A 21,258-nucleotide genomic window follows, 5' to 3' on the forward strand; every position below is an offset into this window, starting at 1 on the left:
ACCCTTGGTGTCCTCCATCAGTTGGAGTCGAGCTGCCCATGAAAATTTGAGGTGGTGCGGCAATAGAGGACGCTGTTGTAGCTACCATGGAAAATTTGAAAGAAAATAAAACTTGACGCACACAATCAAAATCGACATGCGCGCTGCTGACCAGAGACCAACTATTTTTTTTTTTTTTTTTTTTGCCTTATGTCATCGTGATTTGCATGATAAAATAAAGAAACAATCAGATTGTTTAATTAGCGGATTGCTAGATCCCATTTTGGAGGGAAAAAAATTCAACTTTTCACTGCAATATATAAAATAAATTGCATTACATAAAGTAATACCTTGCTTTGATTTCAGTTTCTCTAATTTTATGCAATACTAATTGTTGCAGGGCAAGCTCCAACAGACCCGTGCATATTAAGGTTATACTTTTGTTAAGGCTAAGCCCTGCCTTCCCTGGTAAATGCCAAATTGACTATGTATAACATAAAGTGCCTGCGAACCAGTGAAATGTCTAAGCCATAGCCTGCCTTGTTAGGCTATGGAGCGCCCTCTTTGTTCACGCACACAGTCCATTGCTGTCAGTGGTTCTAATGTAGAGATGTTGATTCTGACATGACGGACGAGATTGCCTCGGCTTTATTATTCATCCCACGGGCTCATATCGGTGTCGATGGCCACGCAGTTGTAAGCTGCATACCTCAATTTCTCCTCCGCTAACTTCGCACTAGCAAACAAAAAGCAAGAAATCTAACATTTATATTCATAACTTCCACAAAAATACCATTTTGTGGTTCAGAGAAAGATACGTGCAAAACCCAAAGTGATGGATTCTACTTAAACTTCAAAACTTTTAAAACTCTAAAAAAAAAATATCAAATTGGAGTTTAGGTTTTCTTTGTCATCCATATGCATTCTTGGGCAATCAATAATTCCAAGTAAAGCTAAAGTCCAACATACCTGGAGTAATTCGGCAAGAACAGCGTGTTGGAACATGTGGAGGATTCTGGCAAGGAATCTGTGTTCTCACTGAAAAACGGGAACCAAAAGTAAAATAAATTTAGAGGTTCCTAGAATTGCGTCCATTTGGTGCTGTTGGACACACAGATCTAAGTCTTCAGTTGAAATCAGAAAAAGAAACACTGGACAGCATGTGGGTCAGTCCATCAATTTGGCGTCCAATTTTGTTTTCGTGTCCCTGTTATATCTGATAAAAGATTTTGTAAATTCAGGACGCTTTCTTCAATGCCTTCTATCTCCAAGAGTGATTATGTAGAGCAAAGTACCTGCCGACTAAATAAAAATTAGTTTGATGTCAATTTTAATGATACTTGTTTGGAAAATTACACAGGTAATGTGTAACAGGGATACAAAAAAGTCACACTTTTGGACCCCAAATTCATGGACTGACCCATATACATCTCGTAATGAACTCGGTCACAAAACAATATTGTCAAAAAGCTTGCCTTTCTGATTTTTTCAACTTATCTTAAAACTTAAAGAAATGGATAATTTGCCCACTTGAGTCTTTTTAAGGTGGGATATTTTATCTGATACTTACCCCCTGCCAGGGCAAATGTAGAGTGGTGTCGGGAGGCGACGTCTACCGGTCACAAACCTCAAGAAACGACTTCTGTCCTCTGTTGGTCAAATTACCAAAACCAAAAGACTTGGGTGAGACAGATTTTGGGTCATGCTACCACTGTTTTTTTTATGTATATTCGCCCTGAACAAGGCTAAAAGCCACTCCAGGTATAGGGCTACGAGAGAAATAACAAGAAGAGTAGGTACTCGGGGGGGGGGGGGGGGGGGGGGGGGGGGGGGAACCGAAGGTAGGAATGAACATTCCTCTTGAAACAGGACAGATCATAGGTTGGAGGGAAACAAGCACCAGGCAAGGAACTCCAAAGAGATGCAGCACGTGGGAAAAAAGCTATTGGAATATCCTTTAGTTCTACATCTAGGTACTGCAACAGTACTTGGATGAGAATAGGCAAAACTCATAAATAGTGTTACCCTGCAGGTTTTAACGGCCATATAAGAGGCTAACTGCTCCACAAAACTTATTCAATTTGAAACCATGAGATTTTAAAAACTTTCTCAAATTGGGTGTGGGCAAGTGTTCAAATTGTTTGCTATACTGGATTTTTAGCGGAGGGGTGAGGGAATTTTTTTTGGGGGGGGGATGGGTCGGGCAAGAAAAAAAAGTGTACCTGATTGGTACCTGATATGAGCAATGATAGGATTTGAATCAAGGACACTCATATTGAAAGTTAAGAATCTCACCATCACAAAAGCTGACAACTCGCCATTGGGAAAGTTTGTCAATGCTTGACACATGACAGGATCTGAACCAGGGCCACTCATCTTGAAAGTCAAGAGTCTCACCATCACATAAAACCATTCCACAACTCACCATTGGTGAAGTTCGTCATTGCCTCCCACAGATACTTGACTCTCGTGTCCGACTGTCCCAGATCCTCAAAGAACGTCGTCTTGCGCAGCGCCGCTACGCTGATCTCCGGATCGCCGCAGATTTTCTTCTCCAACTCCTGCCAGGTCAAAAGGTCAAGTACGGCCTGCGGGACGACGCGCAGTAAGCCTTGACGCATAGACTCAACCTGTGAATAACCAAAAGGTCAAAACCTTGATGAAATATGACCCTTAACCTTTTAAATATGAGCTAAAGATTCCTTTGTCTCCCACACTCACAAACCAAGGGAACTGGTACCACAGACATATAATAAAACCTAGACACGACATTAACTGCTTTTACGTTGTAAATTCTGTGAGCAAAACAGCCTGCGTCACACGACCTGACGCGATGCACAAATGTCATGTGGCTTTGATTTACGCGCGTACTTTTTCTACGGATGTTCATGACGGCGCCAATGCACTTATGCACCACTTAGTTATTTTTTTCCCGCACGCGTACGGGACCGAAAGATATCAAATAACGCGCGCAGTGCATTGAGACCGCGTCGCCCATGATGAGCGTTCGCGTAATACGCGTGCAGCATTTTGCTCACAGGTGCAATAGCAAATGTCGTGTCTAGTTTTTATTATATGTCTATGACTGGTACAGGCTGATTTTACAGCACCCTCTTGAGACAAAAGACTATTAAATGGATGTGGTGATTAGAGGTCAAATGTTGAAATTAAGCAACTTTTCCCTCCGAGGTAAGTGTGCCTTTTGCTGTGTTTACTGCTTATGGTCTCCGTGAAATAGACGGAGGCTTTGTTAGCAGAAAATCGTGTGCTTAAAAATAAGCCATTTGCGAATTTAATTCAGTAACATCTGGCACCCTGACTTGCTCGAATGCTTGGCACATTTTAACTTCAAAGTCTCCCGACCAAAGAGACTGTTGCTATATCACGTGATTCGGGGCAAGCCTTACACTAGCAACCCCAAACTCCGGAACGGTCCGGTGTCTTTGTGCCATTCCCACCCATTGCGAACAATGTATTGGTGCTGAGCGTCTCTTACGTAACTATGCAAGAGCTTGCCCCGAATCATGTCACATAGCAACAGCGTCTTTGGTCTGGAGAATTTAAAGTTATGACGTGCCAAGCATTATGAGCAAGTCAGTGTACCAGATGTTATTCAAATTTAACGCGCAAAGGGTATATAGGCTATTCGCAAATGGCTTATTGGGCCCATGTAAATTTCTCATGTACCACCAGTGGTGCACCCAGGATTTGGCTTTTTTGGGGGGCTCACAATTTTTTTTGGGGGGGGGGGAACATTTTCACGTTGGTGGTGCCTCTTACACCCCTATTATACTACTCAAAGATAGGCCACATACATACCACCAAGGGCAAATCTTGGAAATTAATTTTAAAAAAATTGGGTGCGCCACTGTGTACCACTTGCACTGCAAAGAAAAATCCTCCCAACTTTCACCGACGACGATCCAATTCTGACCTGTTCTTTGTTCTCGTCCATCCTCGCGGCCTGCACCAATCGGCAATACTCCAGCCTGTCCTCGTACGTCACATTGACCTCTGACCCCTTAGTGACCAGCTCCACCTCTGATTGGTCGCTCAGCATCGTGGTGAAGGTCAGCTCACTGGCAAAGTTGGCTTCGTAGGTCTCCTTGTCCATGCGTTGGAAGGATTCCAACAGTTTGACCTGGGAGTTATTGAATGGCAAATGTTAGGTCCACTTCCGATTTAAAACTTTTATTTCTGTTTGTAAGGCGTTCTGGCAAATTGAGCCAGAACTCGGCAGATGTCAACATGAGGGTTTGAGGGTATTAGGAAAGAGAATAACAATTCTCCTGACAATACTGTTTGTTGCACTTCAATCGGCCAAGTTATGGCTGTTTTAAGGATAGCATTTATCAACATGTCAAAACAGTAAAATACAGACAAATAGGCCTATAATGTTTGGAGTTTTGTATTCGTGAAAATGAGAGATGCAAGTTGTTTTTCCCTTAAACAACACTTTCATTCCACGATGCTTATACTATTTCTTTGAAATATGTGCAGTAGAATATCAAAGATTACAAGTATGAATGTTTCTAAAAATCGAGAAAAAAAATCATGCCCATTCGTTTTTTTCCCCTCATTTTTCTCCACTATGGCCTGTGCACAGTTCTGTCTCATTTTTCTGTCTTTTCTGAAATGATAAAAGGGATAAGTTCACTTTCAAAGAAACTGACTTTTTTTTGCAAGAATTAAAGATTGTTTTAGTCGAGGTTCTGACAAGTGTTCAAGTTTTGGAAAAGGTTGGGGAGAATGCAAAATAAACCAAGCGGTTACTTTAGGTTGAACCCTGAGGTACCCTGTTAAACCTTGAGGTAACCCTTCAGTTACTGCCCATTAAATTTCGCATTCTCACTTTAATTTACCTTCAAATATGCTTGGCTTTTTGCCAAATTAAAATAATAGTTCAAAATAAGTTTGCGTAACAATTTTAGAAGATCTGCTGTGTAATTTATGCTATACTTAACAAAAGTAATTAAATGGGCATCATCTCAACACGGAGTTTCCTAAATCGAGGAATTACTGACCAACTTGAAATTTAGCCCATTTGTGAATTTCTTTAATATTTTCTACCACGTTTATTTTGAGGAACACGAACAACAAGATCTAAACTCATGTGAGTGAGAGTAGTTCTTTGTGCACTCACAGCGGCATCGTCAACCGTTTTGAAATCTTTAGTCCACGTTACTCTTTCGCCAGCAAGAAGCTTCCAGATGAATGATGGCAGAGCTAAAACCTGAAACAAAAAAAATAAAAACAGGAATATTATTTGTTTCTGGTAAAGTGAAGTCAAACTGGGAATGGTTAAGGAATTCAGGGAGTAATTAAAAAAAAATAATAATAATACGTTTGAACAAATTGCAGCTTCAAATCTTAGCTGCTCCCGTCAATTCCTTTAATTAGTCATTTATTATTTTTTCCCCACCAGCCTACATTGGAAAATCACCAATTACTCAAATTTACGGATATTCAAGATACGATAATACATCCAGGAATAACACATTTAGCGTTTGATGGCATCTGAAAGCCTTTAAATTTACTCACAAGATGTTCCTTGCTTCGTAGACACGCTCCCATCAGCAGTCCGATCCACTCATATTTGGCGAACAGCTTACAGGAAGGGTTTGGCACGTACATGTCGCGGTAAACGTTGGAGTTGTCAAGACGCTGAAAAGACCGAGAAAAAAAAGAACACTAGCTATACAATAATAAGTATCAGGTTGGTTTGAAAGGGTATCTCATCTTTGTACTATTCTCACCCATTGTGAACAATATACTTGTTGGTGTGCAGGGCATTTTTAGGCTGTGTCAAAGATACTTGGCTACGGCTAGCAGTAACACATGAGGCAATTAGAAGTGGCTTCAGCCGTAGCCATAGCCGCTTGTGTAATTGCAAGCCGTATCCAAGTAATGTGGCCACAGCCTTAGCCTGCATCCAAATTACTTGGCTACGGCTATCAGTTAACACACATGGCTATGGGAAGTGGCTGCAGCCGTATCCATAGCCGCTTGTGTAATTGCGAGCCGTAGCCAAGTAATGTGGCCACAGCCTTAGCCTGCATCCAAATTACTTGGCTACGGCTAGCAGTAACACATGCGGCTATTAGAAGTAGCTTCAGCCGTAGCCATAGCCGCTTGTGTAATTGCAAGCCATAGCCAAGTAATGTGGCCACAGCCTTAGCCTGCATCCAAATTACTTGGCTACGGCTAGCAGTAACACATGCGGCTATTAGAAGTAGCTTCAGCCATAGCCATAGCCGCTTGTGTAATTGCAAGCCGTAGCCAAGTAATGTGGCCACAGCCTTAGCCTGCATCCAAATTACTTGGCTGCGGCTGTCAGTTAACACACATGGCTATGGGAAGTGGCTACAGCCGTATCCATAGCCGCTTGTGTAATTGCAAGCCATAGCCAATACATATGGATGCTGCCTTACTTGGCTATGTGACAAAAGTATACAGAGAAGTACTTGTAATGGCCAATATTAAAATATGTACCAGAATTCTTTTTAATTTAACTTGGGAAAAGCATAGGTCAGTAACAAATTATTTTTTCAATACAATTTTTCTTGACCACTACATTATAAATAGATATTTCCAAGATATTCCGAGCGTAAGATGAAGGAATGTAACAGCAATCTATGTGTCATAACCGCCCTGACAACTTTTAATGGAGTACCTTGAGAAGTATGATATCATTCCATCAACCACCGCGGCATAAATGAAAACAAAATACCAAAGATTACAAATTTACCTGGTTAAGAGTTCTGACGAAGAATGGCAGTGGAACGGGCTGCTCCCCACCAACTGGGCACAACTCCTCAGCGATATCGGCTAAACTATCTCGGAATCCACCACCTGAAATGAAACAAGGACACCACATGACTGAGGGTAACTCTATCATGGAAAACCGAGTGCCCATTTGAGAACTGGGCCCAATTTCATAGCACTGCTAAATAAGCACACGATTTTCTGCTTACAGAGCCTTTGTCTATTTCATAGAGACTGTAAGCGGTAAGCACAGCAAAAGGCACGCTTACCTCAGAGGAAAAAGTTGCTTAAATTAGAGATGTAACAATAGAAACCTCTATGTGGACGGAGTTAGAGAAGGGAGAGTGGGCGGAGTTAGGAAAGGGAGAGTGGGCGGAGTTATGGAAAGGGGAGTGTCCTACCTTGGTCGATGATTCCTTCTGACAGGAATTTACATTCCCACCACTGACTGTAGCTTTCTGACCATCGGTAGTCCAGCGTTTTCTCACCGCGATCCTTGGGCTTCAGACCTTCGTAAATCTGACGATGAATTATGAACGACAGAAAACAATAATTTTTTTGTGGGGGGGGGGGGTCTTTTATCACAGTTGATGATCCCTCAGCCTTGTCCAATTTTACACAAGAATCCATTGTCAAATTCACTCCAGAGCCAAATTTCACAGATCTGTTGAGTAAAATATTGTTTTGCGTGTCTGAGCTAAGCATGAGCAATTGTGTACAAAGCAAACACAAGTCAAGAAGCATTTCTAACTTAATAACCACACTTGAAAATTTTGGCTGATTAGGAAGGACCTGTTAAAACCAACATTGCAGGGAAACCGCTAATATGCTTTTTGTCAACAAAGCAAATTGCACAGATTTTGGCTGTCAAGCTCCACGGTAATTAATTCCTTCAGCTCAGACCATGTGTCCAAGATTTATTGTCAAGTTTCTTTACATGAGAGGAATATTTTTGAATACTGACTTGAGTGAAGATGGCATTCTTGCAGGTAGGGTCCTTAGACGGGTCGCTCCTATGATCCGATGCACTCCTTCGATTGATGCACAGCTTGGGAATCGACTGTGGAGGACTGTGAAAAATGGTTCGTTGTAGGAGTTTTATAAAAAAAAAGTACATTTTTGGTACTGCTTAAATGGTACTGTAGAGCGATGTGGTCCAGTGGTTATGGTGTTCAACCCACGTGCCATGGTACGTGGGTTTAAACCCTAAAGGAGAGCACGGTGCTTGTGTCCTCTGGCAAGACACTTCACTACAATTGCCTCCCTCCACTCACGAGTATAAATGGGTACCTGTGAGGGTAGAGATTTGGGGCCAATTTTACGGCGCTGCTTAGCACAGAAATTTGCTTAGCACAAAAAACAGTCTGGCTTATAAAAGCAGGTTACCAGCCATAACTCCATGTGGTGTATTGTGCTCGTGATTAGTATTCAGCTGTTGTTTGCTTAGCATGAAAATCACTTGGAGTTTTGGCTGGTAACCTGCTTTAAAAGCCACTGGACTTTTTTTGTGCTAAGCAAATTTATGTGCTTAGCAGCGCCGTGAAATTGGGCCCGGGGGCCAATTTTACGGCGCTGCTTAGCACAAAAATTTGCTTAAGACAAAAAACAGTCTGGCTTATAAAAGCAGGTTACCAGCCAAAACTCCATGTGAGGTATATTGCTCGTGATTAGTATTCAGCTGTTGTTTGCTAAGCATGAAAATCACTTGGAGTTTTGGCTGATAACCTGCTTTTATAAGCCAGACTTTTTTTTGTGCTAAGCACATTTTTGTGCTTAGCAGCGCCGTGAAATTGGGTCCAGATTGCGCAGATCTCAGCTGCAGAAAAGTGGTGTCATGGCCTGCTGAACAGGGGTAATAATTGTGAAACGCTTTGAAACCTACCTTCGGTGAAAAGTGCTGTATAAGCAACACCCATTTACGCAGCAAATCCCATGACAAAAAGATGTATGCAATGATAGTGGGAAATACTACTTGTTGTCCATTAGGCCAAAAAAAAAAGTCTCCGGTTTCTGGTATGGAGCTTGCCCAAAAAGTGGTGCGGCGACGTGGCTTTTTTTTTTTTTACCTGACTTTTTTGCTTCAAATGTCGGCTGATGACTGCAAATGGTGCCCGACTAAACTTAGTGCAAAATGTACGGGAGTCCAGAGAGTCCACACAAAGCTTATTCTCGATCATACCCCCATCTAAAAACACGTTAAAATTGTGCTGCAGCAGGATTCCAGTCAAACCAGTGAGTTTGGCGGTTTTGAGACATCATCTTTTATTGAAAAAAAAAACTTTTTCATTTTGCCGACGCGCATGGCTACGGCGACGCGCGCGCATACCAGAAACCGGAGACTTTTTTTGGGGGGGGGCCTTATTAGACGAAAATGAGTTTAACTCATTAGTTCCTGTACCGCCCTAATCCGCCCTGCCTGTTACTCCCTACACATTCCAAAACCACCTCTGCACTGTACGGTTTCATGTATTCATCAGGAAATGATTAAATTTGTAATACCATTTGATACAATGTAATACAATTTAATAAAAGCATTAATGTAAGATTAACCCTAACCGAACTCAACCAATCAAAGTTCAACAGCAGATTTTGTTGAAATCTGTTGGGATAGGTACAGTACCCCTAAACTGATGGTCTTTTACACTGGGGTTGGCATACCTACAGAAACTAAGTCCAACAGTGTGTGTGTACAATTTCCCATGTGGGTGTTGGAATTTGCCTGAATGGGTATGGTTCCTAGTAAATTAGGCTGGGGAGTTAAGGTTAATATCCAGGTGAATGCTGGGCATGCAGACCGACCTGCTCTCTGACGCCTTCAAGAAGTGCATGATGAGCGCGTTCCTCCTCTTGGAGAGAGGCAAGAGTTGACGGACCACCTCCAAGGATCCAAAGGAGCCCACCGTATGCTCCCAGGCCGGGACGATGAAATGTATCACTCCGTCCAAGAGGGTGATGAAACGTTTAAGGGCCAGCGCTCGACGATACAGGTGGTCCTTCGCAACATTCTCAAGTCTGGGGTACCTAGGATAAAATGTAAATTAGAGAACTTTTTAAGTAATTCTTGAAAATTAAGTAGCTCAAAAAGCAACACTTTTGTCTGAATTTTGATTACCATGATCCTTAAAATTGTAATTATTAACTGTTATTGAAATGGATGTGGAAGAGTTTTGCTGATAGTTTGTTTTTGTCTTTGACGAGAGGGGCGGTCCAACTTCTTTCAGAAATTGTTGCTGAAGACATGCTTCGCTCTTTCTTATGATCTACTTTTCCTTCAAGAGAAACCTCAACTCAGTTCATCAAAATTTTGAAGAATTTCTTTTAAATCTTGAAAACGAGAATTTGAAAACTTAAACAAGTATCACACCTTGTAAACTTTGTAAATAAGTATCACACCTTGTAAACTTTGTAAATAAGGTCCCTTTCTTACCAAACTTAGGTTTTCAAAATTTCTCTACAACATCTAAATTTGCAAAAATGTCATCTAACTCGCTGCTTTTGTAAATCTTTTTCAAGTTTACCACTGGCTGGTGTGCCACAAATATAAAAAGCTGGTTCCCTCTCACAGTCCAACAGGTAAACAATGCAGCGTACGAAAACCAGTGTAGAGCATGATGTCACTTGTTGTACTGTGCCCAACTTCACGGCTCTGTTAACCACAGAATTCCGCGTTTACGATCATCATTCTGTGCTAACAGCGCTAGCAAAAAAATTCTGCTAACCAAGTAAGCACAGAATTCTTAAAGGGGCACTATGTCCTGAAATCCCCGAAAATGTCATGTTTTGGATCGTTTACTTATCCTATTTCAAACATCTGGTTCAAAGGAAACCAACCTAATGTCTTACTGTTCCCGAAAAAAGACGAACAAACCTCGGTTGTTTACATCGGACACGACGGAGTACAAATACGCTTTTCCTGTCATTTTCACTTTCAGTCAATGTACGTACGATATGTATATACCAGTGTTGGAGCAAAGGCTTTGACCCTCAAGGCCAAGGCCAAGGCCAAGGCTTTGACCCTCAAGGCCAAGGCCAAGGCCAAGGCTTTGACCCTCAAGCCTCGAGGCCAAGGCCAAGGCTTAACCCTCAAGGCCAAGGCCAAGGCCAAGGCCCTGTTTTATGAAATGACCACTGATATAGAACTAATTATAGTCACATGAGTGACACATCATCACGCAAGGGCGGATCCAGAACACAATTTGGGGGGGGGGCAAAGAAATTTTGGTCCCCCCAAAAAAAGTGGGTCCAAAAATTACGGCTTGGGCTTCGGGCCCGCTTAAGGGCCCCGAAAAAAAATTTGGATTCGAGATGCTCTGTGGTGCGATTTGAGGCAATTTCTGACCATTTTAACCGATGATTTTTGAGGAAAAGATGGTGGTGTACTCATTGCCTGCCTTTATTACGACGTCACATAAAAAAATGGTTTCGTTGGTTTTTTGTTTCGGGGGGGGGGGGGGGGCATGGCCCCTTTTGGCCCCCCTGGACCGCCCTTATCATCACGAATTGCTCATTACGAAGAACAACTTTTTTTTAATTGCAATCAAAATGCTCGCATAGGCCTACACCGTTTTATGACTGCACTGTACCTATTCAAGTATAAATTCAGGTCTTCAATATGGTTTAACTAAACAAAATAATGATTTACTTCTATATTGACACACAATTCTCCCAAGTGTAACAAAAGGGGGATCCAAGAAACTGATTTGGGAAATTTGTATTTGCTGGCCCAACATGGTCAGAAATATCAGCATTATCTAAAACAGATACATGCAAATCTTTAGCACTTATCAGGGAGACATATACAACCAATCAGATCTATTCCATAGTTATATGCAATTAAAGTGATCATCTCATTAGCCCCACAAGTGTACGGAATATTTTTGCAGCAAATCTACTACAATGGTAACAAAATGTGATGCTACAAAAGTGGAAGTGTGCCCAACACACAAATCTATAGGGTGCTTCCCTCCTCCATGGTAATACGATTAAAATGGTAACAGCAACATTTCGAACAGATTTATCTGGAAAATGCAAAAATCTATGGGCCTTGAAGAGCCTTGACTCAAAATTGCAAGGCCCTGAACCCTCAAGGCCAAGGCCAAGGCCAAGGCTTTTGCCCTCAAGCCTCGAGGCCAAGGCCAAGGCCCTAAAATCCAGCCTTAAGGCAGCCTTAAGGCCAAGGCCCAGCATCAAGGCACTACATCACTTATATACGCAGCACCGTGCTCGCGAACAGCGCGTGCTGACCAATCACCAATGCACAAAATATGGTTTCTTACACGTCCGCAAAAGGCGAACACTTTACGGATGAAATCACAACTAGCATCGAAACAGCTCGAATTTTGGGGGTGGCAAAAGTGGACCCCGAAATTGGTTCATGCACGCATAATACAGGAATAACACAAAAACGCCCAGTTTTGAAAGGATAGTTGTGTGGATGTTTATATCCTACTTTTAAATGTTCTTTCAGATTAACATCATTTCAATCAAAGTGTGTTTTGTAGCCCAATTGGGCTGTTCTAGGACCCACAGTGTCCCTTTAATGTACGCATGCGCAGAAGGCAAAATTCCTCGCTAACCCGTGAAATACGCTTACTTGTATGCACGGAATTTCCTGCTACAGTAAGCAGGTTTTTTTCCATGAAATTGGGCCCTTGGCTTTAGCCTTGTACAACAATGAAACAAGCCACTTTTTAGTTGAGAGTTGGTACCAGACTTCGGATGAACGTAAGGTATAGGCTAAATATCTGGAGCTGCTAAGCGGGAAAATATTGCTTAACAGATTTTATTGCTCAGCAGAAGTCAGCTGGGAACCAGTGGCAAGCAGTATACATCGCATGACATTTTGGCTGGCAACCTGTATCTGCTAAGCTCATATTTTCTATGCTTAGCATATTGCTATGCTAAGCAGCTCCTGGATACATACCTGACTAGCTCAGTGTCGGTGAAGATGTCTTTGTTCAGGCCGAGGTGACCCTCCATGGTGGATTTAATCTTAATCCCATGGATCCTACAGTCGATCCCATCGTCTGTAACACAATCAGAATCTGGATTAAGTGACAGTGTTGGGAATCGAACCCGGGACACGCACCTGCATTTCATGCTACTTTGGAATGTAATGGCCTATGGATCACAACACAAGAATCAATACAGTTGTAGAGTCGTCAGTGTGGGTTCGAATCCAGCCAAGGGGATCATTGTCCTTGTGTCCATGAGCAGGACACTTTGCTGTAATTAACTTCCTTTACCAGAAGCATACACCTTCCATCGTATGAATGCATTGTAACCAGCCGCAGCCACGAAATTCAGACGTGGCTTTTATTATAATGCCCATGAATGAGTCGTAGCCTCAGCCAATCTCACCTTGGCAAGACTTGATTCTGATCTCGATGACGGGATAGTGTTGACTCATTTGCTCCAAGACGCAAACATCGCCAGAGTACTCACTAGAAGACAAAAATTGAAAGTATGAATTTATCGCAAAAAAACCCACGACTTTTTGACACTTTCTCATATCACAATTCAGAATTGGTGAGTCCTAGTGGAAGTCCACGGTCATTGGGGGGAAAATCCGCTTTTAGACTAAAGTGGACTTTAAGTTGTCTTCTCTTCTGAGAAGAGAAGTTGTCTTCTCTTCTGAAAAGTTCTCAGCAATGCCTGGGACGTGGACAAAAAGGGGTTTACGAAATCCCGACTTCAGCCCTGGCATTGGGCCACATCTCCAGCCCAAGATTCGCAAGAATCTTGCCATGTTCAAACCCAATGAAAATACACACAAACCATTGGCCATCTACCAAAACATGGACTGAAGTCCCTCATGTCTGAGGACTAAAATCGTGAAGCTAGAACCTGGAGCCGAAGACAGAGAAGAAGCAAAGAATCTGTAAACCAGGTTTGGGGATCTGGTTGGCGTAGCGGTACTTTCCTCGCCTTCCACCACTGTGACCCAGGTTCGAATCCCGCCTGGGCCAATATGTGGATTGGGTTTTCAGTCCCTGCCTAAGTCCGTTGGTTTCCCCCCAGAATATCATTCTGGGGTTTTCCTCCCACCACTAAAACTGTAATTTCCTTCACATTTTCTACCAAGGGACCCCACTGGAAATAAGTTGAAAGACTTCCGTGGGCCATCCCGACCAATTGCTGAATAATCACAAACAAACAAACAAACCAACCAACCAACCTACAATTGAACACTACCCTTGATAGACTTACAAGTCGACGTTGACATCGTTGAGTTTCTTGAGATTTTCCAGGGGGCCTCCCATGACGATGATGTGACCCGGCATGAAGTTGTCGTCGTCCTTATCCACAATGATATACAGCTTCCTGTGGAGATAACAGAACCCATCGTAGGAGGGTCAAAGGTCGCTCAGGGCAAAAATTGGCTCAGGTCAAAGGTCGTCCAATGCACCTATAAAGATACCTTTGCCTCTACATGAAGCAGTTTGTTTAAGTCATCTCTTTGGAGAGAAACTGGATAAAACATGACAAAATATAGGCGCACAGCGATTTTTTTTTTAAATTGTACCTTCAAAATACAGTATGTCCCCAAAAAGTGTCTGTCTTAATATTTTGAAATAACAGCAAAACTACAAAGTAAGTTTTGAATTTGTTTAATTGTGCAGAAACTCTTAAACCTCTGCCTAAACCCCTATGAGTGTTTATTTCCCTCATGTCTCACTGAACAATGGTCAATTGATCACAACAACATTTTTGTGACCAAGTTCCTTGCCTTAACCAATTTCAGTGCTTTATGCTAAAGCTGTGTAAAACCCATCATGTTATGGACAAAGGGCTGCGGTTGGGGATTGGAATCATTTGCCCTTGAGCATTAAAGGGAATATACATCATTTGCTTTTGCTGTAATTTTCAGAAATGGATGGAATTGGGGGGTTGGAAATATATAGCAAATATAGTTACACTGACTTTTTTGAGGTTTTGGGTTCGAAAATGCTATAAAAACCAAGAAAAACCAATCATTTTCCTGTAGTCTGGTTCCCTGACTCCATAGGGTCAGGGAGGTCAGGGAACCAGTCTAGCTGGCTCGTACCCGTTCATAGGTTTGTAATCGATTGCAAACAAGTGCGATGGTCAATTGGGGCCAGTATTTGAAAAAAAGCCAGTTTTTTCCAACGCTGATCGGCCGATCAGCATTGGAAATTGTTACAAAAATACCACTTTTCTTGAAAATGACAGTATACCAGGTGCCATGATTTTACAGGATGCTTTACACTGTCATTCACTAACAGTCCAGCAAGGTATTTCAAAATGATTTGGTAGTTATTTTTTGATGTTTGCAAATGTTGTATTTTCCCTTTAAACTCAGGTCTGGCCATGATGACTGATAGCCAGGCTCTTTTTAATAGATCGCCCAAGGAAAGACCAAGACGGAATACGTGTGCGGACGAGAAACTGGTTTATTTCTCTTTACTTGGCCTTATGAGTGAACATACGAGATAATGGTTCCTCTCTTCATGTTGAGACGAATCCAATGTCGTCCATTCGTGCCATCACTGGTCCAGTACGTATCCTCATCTCCGTCAGTTAAACATCTTGCGTCTTCATCCTCATCCTATTAAAAAGGAAGAAAACAACATTAATCCTTGGGAAGATTGGACTTTGGGAAAAAGAAACCCCATTCCATTTTAATTTTAATAATAATACCGAAGTCTTATATAGCGCACGTATCTACCAACAATTAGGTACTCAAGGCGCTGGTAATTATGTCTATTTTTATAGACAGGTACATGAAGTTTTATGAGAAATGTGAGACCAATTATGTAGCACCTTTTTAAGGGTTTACAAGGTGCTGGGGCGCATATTGCAGCCACTGCCAGAAACACCGGGGCAAACCCCTTCTCTTAGCGATAAGAGTTAATGGGTTATTTTGTGCAATACACAACACACGGGACCTACGGCTTTACGTCCCATCTGAAGGACGAAGCAATAATGGTAAAGTGCCTTGCTCAAGAGCACAAGCACCATGTTCCCCGTCAGGATTCAAACCCATGTACCACGGCACACGAGTCAAACACTGTAACCATTGGACCACAGCACCCCATTTTGCTTGTGCCCACTGTCCTATCAAGGGTAACGGCTAATCTTGTTTTCACATTGTGGTTAATGCCATAGCAACAGCATGTCCATATATGTGCATATATCATTCTCACAGAACTATACCAAAGCTATCTAATGACATCTTAAGTACTAGTAATAAAGTACTTCACTCTTGTGATGGGATGGTGTCTTGTTAGGTGCTTGTCGCAATTAATACAGTACAATACAGGTGGAGCGAAAAGTGTCGAAATGTTGTCAGAATTGTTGGAGTTTGATACGTTGGTCGAAGAGGAGCTGGAGGTTGAACAAGAGCTGCTGGAGGTAGGCCTCGAACTATCTTGTTGAGCTGGGATGGGACGCAAAATATTCAGTAGTGCTGAACACAAATCGAGATCGGCAGACAGGCCCTCCGACAATAGCACTGGGTCTTCCAGACTACTTTCTACAACACAATCTCTCACCCTTTGCACTTCTTCAAACGAAAATTTCGCAACCAATAGAGAAAGTTTGTCAGAGACAGACAGCGTTTTCGCCTTGGCGAAGTTTGCCATGTTACTCAGCAGGGGATTCCTGGCCGTTAAATACGTTGAAATGACACTGTCCTTATGGCGTAAGTCTGTCAAGAAATCAATGACATCTAATTTCTTCTTCTTAGACATGACATCGTAAGGAAAGGAAGGAGTAATCAAAATAATTGATAATCTAAGAATGAAATTACTTTGAAAAAACCCAGAAGATGAGATACGAATCTACGAGAGAAGCATGATGAAGACAGAATGACACGTGTGTGCGATGATTCATGCCGCGTGACGGATAATAAAGACACTGGTAACCAATGGAAAGAAAGTACATTGTGATGCGGACTGCGTCCCTGGTACTTATTATTTAGACTGTGTTCCCGCCATATGTATTAAGAGCATGCATTAAGAGCAGGAAACCAGATTTAACATCGAAGGCTCTTTTGCGCATGCTCAGTTTCGTGTCGACGTGTTTGTAGACTACACGATACAACGGTCAGTTCACGCCGTCCCATATGTTACCCCAAATGCATAGCCAAGGCATTCATTCAGCACCACCTGATTTGCATATCGTAGCCTAGCCGCGTGAGGTCGCTGTTTGCGCTTCGTGCAGTACATGAGAGTGCATATATGGATATGGCTCGGCTGCTGTTGTTTACAGCCAACAATCGATCATCAGACTCTATCACCAAAAGCCTTGACCAAGGCTAGAACGTTGCCAACATTTGCTCCAGGTGAACAAATCTCTGTATCCACTAAACTCTAACACTGTTCAGTGATGAGGCAAATAGTCTTTCTTTCGGGACATCAGATCCTTTGTAAAGTAATAGTGGCTAGAACAGGCTTCACATTTCTGTATCCACCAAAATCAAACAAAACCAGGGGCAAAGTTCATGGAACATGCTATGCACAGAAGTTATTTGAATTTGATTAGCAAACACAGGTAACAGGCCAAAATGCCATTTGAAGTGCATTGCTTGTGACTGGCTCTCGGATGAATTATGCTTAGCGCATCAATCTGCCAAGCACCATTTCGTGCTCAGCAGCTCCACGAACTTGGGCCCAGGTGTGAGATTTTGTTGGATTTTGTTGGATCTTATAGGAATATTCCTTACCGCTGCCGATGAAACCTCCACTGATTCCACGTACTGCTTGGCACTTCCCAGCAACTCGTCAATGTGCACCGTCTTCTCAAATAAGAACCTGGCTAACTCTTCGTCGCACTCTAGACTCCAGTTGGGCGGCACGGTCAGGAGCGCTTCAACGGCGCCCTCGTCTGGCGGGGCAATTTTGCGCATCGCTCCGAGCTTGAGCATGAGGGTTTCCTCCACAACATCTAGCCACCTGAACAATTTTTAGAATAATTTTTTTTTAGACAAAGTAAAATTCGATTTGCGAAAAGTGAACGACAATGTTTGAAAAAAGAACCACCAAGTTTGAAAAGTGAACTGAAATATTTGCCGTAACTCAAATCTATCTAATTTTATCTTTAAAGTAAATTTTTGTTTTAAATTTGGGACCCCAATTTTTTATTAGAATACTTTGAAAATGTTCACGACACTCAGTAGACTAGACTTTGTGCACAACCATCAAAGTGCAGGAGAAATACATGTACCACATTTTTTTCCGTTCTTGAGATGTGTCAAACTCAATTTTACTCATTTAGTCGAATTTTGAAAGATCCAACACTTTTTAAAGTATACCCCTAGTGTAGTTGGGGAGTGTGGCTTATAGTGGCTAGGGTTCGTGACTCATGACCAGAGGGTCTGGGGTTCAAATCCAGCTGCTGGCCACATTTTGTGCCCTTGGGCAAGCCACTTCCCCCCCCCCCCCTCCCACCACCTACCTCTCTCCACCCAGGAGTATAAATGGGTACCGGCATTAGCCGGGGAGTAACCTGCGATGGACTAGCATCCCATCCAGGGGGAATAGAAATATTCTCAGTCGTTTCATGCCACTGAAACAGGAGATAAACACCATCCTTATTGGCTGAGATATTAACCCGAAAACAAAATGAAAGTGTGTCTAAGGCCAGGGTAAAAACCAAAAAAAAAGAACGAAGCTGCACAAGGCACTTCACTTACTTTGTGATGACCTTCTGTTGCTTCCCAAAGACCATTTGTCGCTGTTCACTGATTTCCTCTTCGGTGATTGGAATGAGAAGTGGAGGATCGTCTTGACTCGATTTGCTATCGTAGCGTAACAGCCAGCCGGGTTTGCCATCAAACGCATTCAGTTTGTCTGGACAACTCTGTGCCAAAATGGCGGAAAATAACAGTGTTAATGAATTGCGTCAGATGATCAATTCATTAAATGTCATTAAATTTTTTTTTTTTAATTTAATGTACCACCATGACCATGTATGATGTAGCAAGTCTTTTTGGAAAGACATCACTTGACACCCTGTGCACAAACCCTATGAGACTGGTCCGCTGGTCCGAAAAATTCCAAGTGTTTTCTCAGTAAATGCTCCAATATTTTCCCTGACTTTTTAGGACATGTTATCACTTTCTGATGGCTGATACTTGACTGCAGGGACAATTTAGTGACTGATGTCCATAAGCCTTATCGCAAATAGCAAAATACACTGCTGCGCAAAGCATTATGGCAGGATAAGGGGGCAAAGAACCACGCACGAACGCTGTGTTGGAACGCGCACGCCGTCGCCGCCGTGTTAAGCCATGCGGCGTACGCGTTGATGTCCCCGAGTCTTTCCGTGATGCTCTCGGATTTTGCTATTTGCGATAAGGTTTATGATGTATGGACTTCGTTCCAGTCTTTTTTTTTATGACTGTGGCATATTAATTTCTCATTTAATTACACAAATTTATGCATCACTCACCATCAGAGAGCGAAACAATAAACACAAATTATCAGTATCACGTTAATGGCATAATTCCATTGTCCGTAAATAGCAATAATGGTTAATGCATAGAGCAAAAAACAGTTAATGACTAATGTTATGCTAGTTGTTAAACAATTTTTTTATCAATCATTTCCTGTACATTAAATTAAAAACTGTTTTTCGAGGTTTAATTTTGCAATATGTAGGCAACATGTTATGTAAGGTACAGAAAAACTCACTTGTAAACTCAGTCTTATCCAACTTCCAAAATTGTTGCACATTTCTTCTCCCGTGCCGACGATTTTGGCCGATTTACCGCAGTAGACATGTCGTTGCTGATCCGCCGGGCACTCCTTGTTCGGTTCAGCGTACACGGTCAACTTTACCCGCGGTGATTTGGGCGGTGTTCGCCCACGAGTCCCGCTGTTAGCGCGCGCTGCTCTGGCCACAAAACTCGGGTGAATCTTGAACTGGATCTCACCTGGAACGTAGCACAGGGCTTTTGGGAGTGGGGTGGCGTTCCTGATGCTTTCGATGCCTGCTTGTAGACACCGAATTCGGGCTAAAATCGCCTTCGTTTCGAGAGGTTTCCCACTTACATCCGGAGCCATCTTGTGTGCGTACGTACGCCCCACAACTTAAGCAACGCACATAGTACAGATGGGATCGATTTAGTTGGTCATTCACGAGTCGTACCCAGCGACTAAACTCGCAAATCATACCCTGGCAAACTTGTCGTCACGCCCCCCCCCCCAAAAAAAACCATTTGATGGACAACCGTCTCATTTTGAAGATTTTCAATTTTTTTAATCACACAGGAATGAAAACAATATTCTTAGACTGAAATTGAAATTCATTTTTATTCACTTTACATAAAAGAGCAAACAAGCTTTTTACCGTGTCTCTGTAACATGTCAGCTTAATTTGGTGGACCATCCAACGCATGCAAAGAAACATGTCAACTGAAACACACAACAAACACACTGACTGAGTTTGGAATTTCGAAGTGATAATATAATCTAAATCTCATAATAAAATAATAAGACTAAAAAAAAAAAATCCATTCGTAGTAATCTGCATACTGAAGGCGCAGAATAATTTGTTTTTAGCAAGAATAGTTTCATGGCATTTAATAATACCCAACTACATTTGATGTTCACTCGCAGTGGCAAAATGGCAAGTTTTTGATTTAAGACCCAAACTCGATATCAGTGTTTTAGTCGAGTCTATCACAATTCCCTTCAAGTCCATCACAAGTCTATCACAAGTCCTTCAGTCTCAAGTCAACTCACTCGCTATTCAAATGAACTGTTACAAAAGCATTCCTTTGTCATTGTTCATCATGTTAATTGTGACTGGACTTGTGACTGGACTTGTGACTGGACTTGTGACTGGACTTGTGACTGGACTTGTGACTGGACTTGTGACTGGACTTGTGACTGGACATGTGACTGGACTTGTGACTGGACTTGAGACAGGACTTGTGACTGGACTTGCAGAAGACTTGTGAAAGGACTTGTGATAGACTCGACCACACCACTGTTAAGTATTCATGTTTTTATTATAGTATCAATGAAAACAAAAATAAGCAGTGAAGAGATTATTATACAAACATGAATTTGGGGATTTATTTTATTTGGATAAAATTTATTATGAGGATATTTTAACTTCAACCATAACCATTCTATACCTTATTAATCACAAGTAAAGTGTATAATGTTTAAGTTTGAAAACTCCTGCCTTAAAAAAAAAAAAACCACCCCACCCCCAAAAAGAAAAGGTTAAATTAAAAGGATTGTATTTTTTTGTGACTTTGGTACATTCGTATGCTTGAAATACAAGTTGTCATGGCATGCTGTTCATCCAACATAATATAAATTCTGATTTAAAATTATTCCTCAACAAAATTAAATGTGAAATCTCCACAATTTTGTTTTAGAACCTTGTGGACATGATCACTGCTTTTATCATAGAATGAAGCTGCCACTTCATATTTTCAATATTTTATTTTTTTTATATATTTTCTGACACCGATCCCTTAGTAATGTCAGTGTAGAGGTGGGTCTTGTGTTAATGGGATGTTCTATTTACAGGTTT

At 41.9% G+C, this 21,258-nt stretch overlaps 1 protein-coding gene across 1 annotated transcript; it reads right to left on the minus strand.

The window, feature by feature from the left end:
- Window positions 1-310: 310 nt before the first annotated feature.
- LOC119737601 (E3 ubiquitin-protein ligase HECTD3-like) lies at window positions 311-19,811 on the minus strand. Its single transcript, XM_038212060.1, has 18 exons — window positions 19,401-19,811; window positions 18,401-18,567; window positions 17,432-17,660; window positions 15,195-15,313; window positions 13,954-14,067; window positions 13,105-13,187; window positions 12,668-12,770; window positions 9,544-9,765; window positions 7,709-7,814; window positions 7,146-7,263; window positions 6,728-6,831; window positions 5,521-5,643; window positions 5,123-5,212; window positions 3,914-4,120; window positions 2,405-2,609; window positions 1,550-1,628; window positions 949-1,017; window positions 311-715 (listed from the first exon to the last, which is right to left on the minus strand). The coding sequence occupies exons 1-18, from the start codon at window positions 19,770-19,772 to the stop codon at window positions 631-633; spliced, it is 2,595 nt and encodes an 864-aa protein (XP_038067988.1). The 5' UTR covers window positions 19,773-19,811; the 3' UTR covers window positions 311-630.
- Window positions 19,812-21,258: the final 1,447 nt, after the last annotated feature.

The sequence above is a fragment of the Patiria miniata genome, unplaced genomic scaffold (genome assembly GCF_015706575.1).
Source record: "Patiria miniata isolate m_02_andy unplaced genomic scaffold, ASM1570657v1 HiC_scaffold_3, whole genome shotgun sequence".
Taxonomy (NCBI): domain Eukaryota; kingdom Metazoa; phylum Echinodermata; class Asteroidea; order Valvatida; family Asterinidae; genus Patiria; species Patiria miniata.

Excerpts from the sequence above, each read along its gene's own strand:
- LOC119737601 (XM_038212060.1), bottom strand. The coding sequence starts at position 19,772 with ATGGCTCCGGATGTAAGTGGGAAACCTCTCGAAACGAAGGCGATTTTA. Across the intron at positions 9,766-12,667 it reads ACCGACACTGAGCTAGTCAG|GTACCCCAGACTTGAGAATG; the intron begins GTATGTATCCAG and ends ATTTTATCCTAG. Across the intron at positions 5,213-5,520 it reads TACGAAGCAAGGAACATCTT|GTTTTAGCTCTGCCATCATT; the intron begins GTGAGTAAATTT and ends TTTTTGTTTCAG.